The sequence below is a fragment of the Juglans regia genome, chromosome 4 (assembly GCF_001411555.2).
Source record: "Juglans regia cultivar Chandler chromosome 4, Walnut 2.0, whole genome shotgun sequence".
Classification (NCBI taxonomy): Eukaryota; Viridiplantae; Streptophyta; class Magnoliopsida; order Fagales; family Juglandaceae; genus Juglans; species Juglans regia.
The window spans coordinates 6655454-6663260 of NC_049904.1; the positions used below are offsets into that span (position 1 = coordinate 6655454).

Genomic DNA, 7807 nt, shown 5'->3' on the forward strand with positions numbered 1-7807 from the left:
ATATTATTATTATTTTAAAATTTTAAATTATTTATTATATTTTAAATTAAAATTTAAAAAAATTATAATAATAAATTGAGATTGGTTAAAATGAATTTACTTATCAAACATAAAGTAGAAATCTTCTGAAAAAAGAAAACGAGAGGTGGCCTTTTGGTACTACTACTTGGGGAGTCTACCCTCCCGCCAAGTTCCCACCACCTGGCGATCTTGGGTTGGGCCAGATGGTGGTCATCCCTTAGTTTTATTGTTTTGTTTTTTAATTTGATTATTATTATTTTTAATCTTTAAAAAATATGATAATTGAATTAATATTTACTTTTTTATCCTTTGATTAGTAAGAATTGTGTAAAAGCTTGTAGGAAAAAAAATTATAAAACTTGTTTAATTTCTTACATTTGCAACTATACACAAAGTATTACCATTACCATGACCTTATAATTTAGGGATATTTATATTTTTTTAACTCGATCGGGATACTAGAGGCAAAAAATTTAAAAAAAAAATAGCACATAAGCACATTTAATGTCACAAACGTGACTTATATTCTTATCGAAGCTATTAATTGGATTCATATTTTATTCTTGTTGAAGTTAATCTAAGTAGTTCATATCCTAAATTCATATATATATGAGTTTAGTATTGAAATATTCACTTCAAAATTGTTATAAACTTTCCAATTTACTCGATTGATCCTACTTCCATTTCAAATCCAATTATGACAAAACCCTTTTTTAGCTTCAAACCTAACAAAAGTAGGAAATTGGCTTTGAGTATTCTTTATTGGAAATATGTTAAGTTTCTACTAGAAATTCACTTAGTGGATTTGATACAATCGGTGGCGGGGCAAGGCGCGCGGTGTCTCGGTGGTGCACGAGGGTCCCCCACCCATGAGGACCGCAGAGGGGGAAGCTCCATGGCCACCATTCCCCCTCTGCAAAGCCTATGCAAGGTCAATGAAGAGTTCATCACTAGTTGTTGGGAAAGATTTTGGGACCCCAAAAAAAAAAATGGCTTTTACCTTCCCCTCTTTGCTTACTGCAAAGCCAAACATTTTCCATCCCATCAACTTCCTTAACCTTGTCTTATATAGAAAAATTAATATTTTCTCAAAATTTTGTAATAAAAAAGCTCAAATTTGTCAATTATTTTACTAATTAGAGAGCAACTTTCATTCTACTAAGGCTGCTTTCCAAATTGGTAGCATAGTTAACTTACTTTCTCTAATTTTTATTCCAAATAAAATAATGTTAGTCCATTTCTTGCTTCCATATAGGTTATATTAGAAAAAACAAGAAAAGGGGAAAAGGACTAATATTATAGCATAGATAGCAAAAAGAGTTTTTATGCTTGATTTTACTTTTTCTGTTAGGCTAATGAGCTTAGAATATTACTACAAGAAAATTGTTTATTTGCGGTCAGTTATTTCTTGTAAAAATGACTATTTCCTGCGAAAATGACTTTATTTTCGTCGCAAATAGCCATTATCGTCTGAAATAATTCATCACAAATGCTCGTTTTTCTTGTAGTATATATATACGATTGTGGGAAAGATCTTTGTAGGAAGATAACCACAAAACATAATAGAAGTAATATTATACGATTTTGAGTAAGGTCTTTCTAAGAAGATAACCACTCAATCCTACCTTCTAAGAATCAACCACTTATTCTGAATAATTAACTCTGAATTTAGTAGTGCCCTAGCCTCCTGAACTCTTAGGTATTGTACAAGAATAAATAGATACGTATCTACAATGAAATCCAGGATTTTTCTTCACCTATCTTCAACAGTAAAATCAGGTTCAACCGGTTTCTGTAAAGTGTTTAGGATGTCAAACTCTGATGCACATCGCATGCTTCCACCTCTCCTAGTGCTTGCCGCATATGTGCAAAAGCCTGAGCTGTATGGGGGCAAGGGTGCACTCTTTTGTAGTGCAGATTCAGGCACAGAGGCAATTATACTCTCCCTCTTCTTGAGCTCAGCTGCTTCCTTCTGTCTTTTATATCGAAACCAAGCTGCCTGTACGAAGCAGGCAGCCCATGTTCTCCATTGGTGAGAGTGAAACCTGAATGTGTGCCTGAGTTGCTTACTGTGTAGCCTTCGGAATTGGGCTGCTACAAACTTCAAGTCCTCAGCAATGAGAGCAAAAGCTTCAACTTCAGTGATGGCTTCCACTGTGCGTGTAGATGATGGAAGCACAACATTTGGACGAGGGTCTAGGGCCCATGTTAGTAATTCCTCACCACAGAAGTCGCCCGGGCCAATGCAGCATGAGTTAAAGAACCCAGTGCGACCACCATTAGTGGTGTAAGAATTTAAGTAACCTCGGACAATGAAAAGCATCTCAATTACAGGATCACCTTCTCGAACTAGGCAAGTGCCAGGAGTGCATAAGGAGGGTTTCAGCCTTTCACATATGGCATCTAACATCCTATCATCCATCTGATCAAAGATTGGTACCTGTTTTACATTTACATGAAATTCAGAGTCAAGAGTAAGATCGTCTTATGGTTATTTCGCCCAATGTCAACCATAATTTGATCAACAAAAAGGAAAAGGAAGCGAGAAAGGGATCAGTCCACAAAGGTAACTGCTCTGATTTGGTGTTTTAAGTATTATAGGAAATAGGAAAGACATCCCAGAAGGAGTTTAAATGAATTTGAAGACATACTTTGAACAGTGAACAAAAAATACTAATACCATTTTCAGTCCCCACACTAGCAAACTACTAGCAAGAGATAGATCAAGTTAATTAAGGTCAAGAATTTCTCAAGTAACTTGATGGGAAGTTCACAAAATTCATTCATCATAGAAAAGAGAGAGGAAGTAAAAGCCTACTTGTCGGACTAGATCGAGACAGAGGTGGCGTTTGATATCTCGTCTGAGATCCATTGGAAGGCCTTTTAGAATAGCTTCCTCGTCAACTCCCCGAGTTGTAACCCATCTGTATTGATCATACCTTCGCACATTCTGCTTCAAGTCGCGTGGTAGCTGCCTGTGACGCATCCATTCTTCGGTATCTGTCCTCCTAATCCTCCACTCTTCCAATCTCACAGTAGTGGATTGGAGGTACATCTGTAGATTAAAAATAATGATGCCCCAGGAATTCAAAACTTTAGAAATAGAAGGTTTCGAATAGCTACAAGGGAGAATTTGAATTCTAAGAGCCACAAACAAGGATTTCAAGTAGCTTAACTGAACAGTATAATAAATTTAACATAGAAGTAGACAAAAATGCTGGTATTCCAAGGACAGCCAACAATTCTCAACTTATGTTTACCCATTTTAGTGAAAACATGGTGGAACAAGTTTATGGTGAAAATGATTCAACAGAACAGTGAAAAAAGCTTGAGCTGGTATGGATCTTCCATAGAAAATCTAAAATACACCTAGTTTTGAAACTTTTGTGAGGTCTAACACAAGCAGACAAAAGCCTATGCTAGAGATGATTTTCTAGGGCCTGTAGAAAGTTCTCTACAAGGTACACTTACCTGCATGTTACCTATAAGTAAAGCAAAAAGCACCAATCCAAGTATAGCAATGACAACAGCAAAATTAATTTCTCCAATATAAGTGGTGGTGAAGAGATTCTGCCCCAAAGAGCTGCAATATCAATACATAATTGGTTAGACTACAAAATAGTGGAGTGCAAACTTAGTTGAAAGCAAATAATGAATCAATGATTCAGAAGAGAGACCAGATAGATATTTAAAATAGCATCTGAGATGAAACTATTAGCTAACAATTTCCAATTCACCCTAAGAATTTCAGAAAGAGGAGAGTGTTGTAATTTGTCATCTTCATTGGCACTGATTCTTTCTCATGATAGTTCCATTTGGAAGTATGAAAGTTCCTTCAAATAACAGGGACTAACATGATGGAACATTTTTTTCAGTTTCAAACTGTATCATGTTATCCAGGCAAATGGATAGTTACCTTAGATTTCTAAGCCCCCACCAAAGACAGTAGTAGTACTTGTTGAAGAAACTCGAGGCTGTAACTGCGAAAGTCAAGGCATCACGATAAATGCCAAACTGAAAGAAGTCACTATTTGCACCACACAGACGAGAGATATTGCTCGCTTTGAACCAAGCAGCTCTACTAGTGTCATTCACCATATGACAGTAGAAAAACCAATCTTGGCAATCTTTTTGTTGAAGACTACAAACTGTCTTCCAACATTCTTCTTGCCGTTGAAGGGATAAGAGGTACCAACAAGATCCTAAAACCTTTGGAAAAAAAAAAAAGAAAGAACAACTGGAGTCAAATTGCGTACTGCTTGAACCAATAAATTATCAAAGATGAAGGAAGCAAAGAATCAGTACTTCTGAATGTTTATTCTCAAAATAACAGCCGATCAAGCTCACAAGAAAGTTCATACCAAGAAACATGCAACAAAATAAGGTTTTTGCAGGATAAAATCTTTCAGATAATGCTCATGACTAGTTGTTGCTCTTGTTTATGTCCCGTGTACTTGGCTATGCCTATTCCTATCAATAAAATTTGTTTACTGATTAAAAAAAAAAAAAATCTTTTCAGATAATGGAGAATTGCTCAAATAATTTCAGTATGTGAAGAACAACTTATTGAAAGCATCACAAGTTTCTGTCAAGAAAGTGATTTATAGAAGTAACTTACATGACTTGCCAACATATAGAGCATCAAATTATATACTGCTCCAGCCCATGCTGTTTCCATCACAAGCCCATTGGTCTTGACAATTTGATATGAGAGGGGAAAGATAAGATATAGCCTCAGAAGGTACTGAAAAAAGATAAGGAAGCGAAGAACAATACTTGAAGGGGTCATTTCCGAATCTCTTATACTTGGGATTGCAGCCCAAATCAACATCTGCCATAATATGAAAGTGCAAATTATTCAAAATGAATGTAGTGGGTATTCACTAAAATGGGGGCTGAGGTTTAACTATGTTAAAGGCACCAAATTCTTAACCTATACAATCAAAATCAGAACTGAAATTGACCTTTCTGGGGGCAATTCCCTTTGCAAACAGGCCCTTATCCACCTTCATATCAGAAATGAAATGAGTTCTCAGACTCTTGATAGTGGATTTGGGTTGAAGGAACTTCTATAAGATTAATCCAAGTTCTGTTTTCTCCTCAATCAATTTTGTGGCAATGAAGCATGCATAATCATGTTGTGTGAAAAAGACTAAGAGAAGTTGAAGTAGATAAACTGGAAAATGTTGAAGTTAAACAAACTAAACAATAAGGGGAAACTGAATTAAAATGCTCCATTTACATTGATAATTCTTGTTAACAGGACAATAAACATAAATACATCTATAACAACCTAAATACCTGTGGAAGGGGTAGAGCAGCAATAAGGTCAAGCCAAAAGTCTTTATGAAGGTATCTTGAGGAGATCTTTGAAGGGTCAATAACAAGTTCTCCCCTACCAAATACTCGAGAGGAAGGAGCAACATAAGCAGTTCGAAACCGAACAAAAATCTGAACAATGTAAAATGCATCAACCAGTGACCGAATGACTGTGAGGGCCACTTCAAGGGATAAACTAATATCAATGCATGCCTCTTCATTAGCCTCTGGTAAGTAAAAAAACAGGGGGTCCACAAAAAGTGAAACCAAACATGCCAATAAGAGTATTTTGTTCCATCTGTTCAGAACAGTTCCCCGAGGATCCAATACTATCTTCTCCACCACATCATAATCCTCAGAGAAGACTCTGGAGAGTTCTCTTCCATCAAAGGACTTGCTTGTTGCATCTTTCTCAGTCCTCTTCAGGCTCAGATCACTCGATAACAAAGGAATATTTTTGGGTGGTTTGGAGTTTGCAGTTTCAAGATCATCATGAAATCTGGATGTCCACAGAATAAAGACTTTCAATACAACATTGATAAAGAGATAAAGCAGAGAATTCTCACCCTTTTGATTGTGGACTCTCTACAGGATGAACAGTAAATTCTATAACTAGAAGAAAAAAGGAATTTTACATTGTGGCATAATTAAATGAAGCAATAGATACCGTGAACAGCAATGAATAATACTAAACTACTACTGTTAAGCTATATGTCATGGCCCTTTCTAGAGGAGTTTGCAGACAAACCTTACAGATCTTGATCTACCCGAAGCCATAGCATTTGAGAAACACAAGAGTTGTGCTTTTTAATCAGTGGATGCCCTAAATATATACCAAAGCACAAAATTTATCAAGTCATTAATCACCACAAAACCATAGATTCAAGAACTCAACCACGGGTCAAGAAACTTTCAAGTACATAGTCTTGTTAAGCATCATGTGAAAGGAAGAGTACAGGTAAACCTGTGAGTTTCATTAGTACTTCAGCTAAGTTGAAAAAAGTAATTGTCGCGTTTTCATGTGAATGGTAAAGTAACACCAGAAGCAACCCAAAAGCACAAAGCTTTTGCACAATGAAAACAACACTCATTAACAGAAAACACAAGAACAAAGCAGGCACAAAGTACATTCAAAGAACAATTACAACTTACAGTCATGGTATGAGGGAAATTCTCTTCATCTCTATCAATGTTCCTCTCAGCCTAAAGTTTACTAACATAAAACATGGGGTTTTCACTTTTCACCATTTCGGTGGGAACATGAAGGAGAGTGAAGCTCATGGAACTCGTAGCCATGTATGAAGGGGGGGAAAAGCCGGCCAAGGCATATGGGAATGGAAGGAAATTCACATATTCTTGTTAATTTTAATTTATTTGGTATACACTACAGCTTCTTGTTTTGTCCAAACCAAGTTCATTGCGGTTTTGAAAATGAGTTTGTCATGTACGAACAAGTTTGTATACTAATCTGCATATTAATATTGTTATCTTCATATTCTAAATTTAAATTAATATTATTTTTAATAAAATCTACTTTCTGACCAATCACATTGAATGAATATATATATTAATGCATAGAATCGCTTATAATTAAATTTTTTCTTAAGATTTTGCGCATTTTAGCATCATGCGAAAATGACATCAACTACCAACTGTTGAAACAATTGTGCTATTAAGTTAAGAAATGTCTAGGAAATTGGAAGAAACAGTTGTCAGCTGGATGCACTTAAATTTTCCCGGATATATGAGACAGAGAGTTTAAATTTGTTGTCAGGCTCCAGCTCAAAGGATGATCTCTAAAAATGGGAAACACGCAGCTTTAGAGCATTGGCAGTGGTTTCTCTATCTTTATTTTCATCTTTAAATTTAAAAAATATGTCTTTAAATTCATCTATATTGACTTGCGCATCTCTAAATTTTTACATAGTTATAAATAGTACTTCTTTAAATTTGAAAAAGTATTATTCATTCTTCAAACATTAGTTTACTATTTTTTTCTCTCTTCTACCCTTAAAATCAACTTTGTAGAATTTATATTAAGATGATTTTGATACATAAAATTTGTATTAAGTTGATAATACAAAGTGGATGTTAATTGTAAAATATATATAAAAAAATAATTTTAGAAAAAAAATAAAAAATAAAATAATAATAATATTTTTTTATTATTTAGTTCAAAAATACATAAATCAATGTGAGAATTTTTTTTTTATATACAAAATTATTCTTCAAAAATAATGATTTTATATATAAAGATGTATAAACCACCATCAATACTCTTACAATGTAGTTCGACGGCATTGAGGATCCAGCTATACTTCCCGACTGACGAGGGAAGCTATATTTCCCTACTGACGAGGGAATCGTATTATGAAAAACAACGTGTGGGTCACCGCTCGTTGACTTCCATCTCCCAAAGTCTAAACCCTGCATGTGGTTGTGACAATCTTTTCGCAAGAAATGTTTG

At 35.0% G+C, this 7807-nt stretch overlaps 1 protein-coding gene across 2 annotated transcripts; it reads right to left on the bottom strand.

Moving 5' to 3' along the window:
- Window positions 1-1576: 1576 nt before the first annotated feature.
- LOC109013745 (protein CNGC15b-like) lies at window positions 1577-6696 on the bottom strand. 2 transcript variants are annotated; one of them, XM_035689311.1, is made up of 8 exons: window positions 6493-6696; window positions 6089-6163; window positions 5323-5839; window positions 4640-4765; window positions 3938-4230; window positions 3493-3604; window positions 2840-3076; window positions 1577-2461 (listed from the first exon to the last, which is right to left on the bottom strand). In XM_035689311.1, the coding sequence occupies exons 2-8, from the start codon at window positions 6115-6117 to the stop codon at window positions 1775-1777; spliced, it is 2001 nt and encodes a 666-aa protein (XP_035545204.1). In that variant the 5' UTR covers window positions 6118-6163; window positions 6493-6696; the 3' UTR covers window positions 1577-1774. The 2 variants fall into 2 exon arrangements, with proteins under 2 accessions (XP_035545204.1, XP_018851491.2); XM_018995946.2 differs by having other exon boundaries at window positions 4640-4852.
- Between the last annotated feature and the right edge of the window lie 1111 nt (window positions 6697-7807).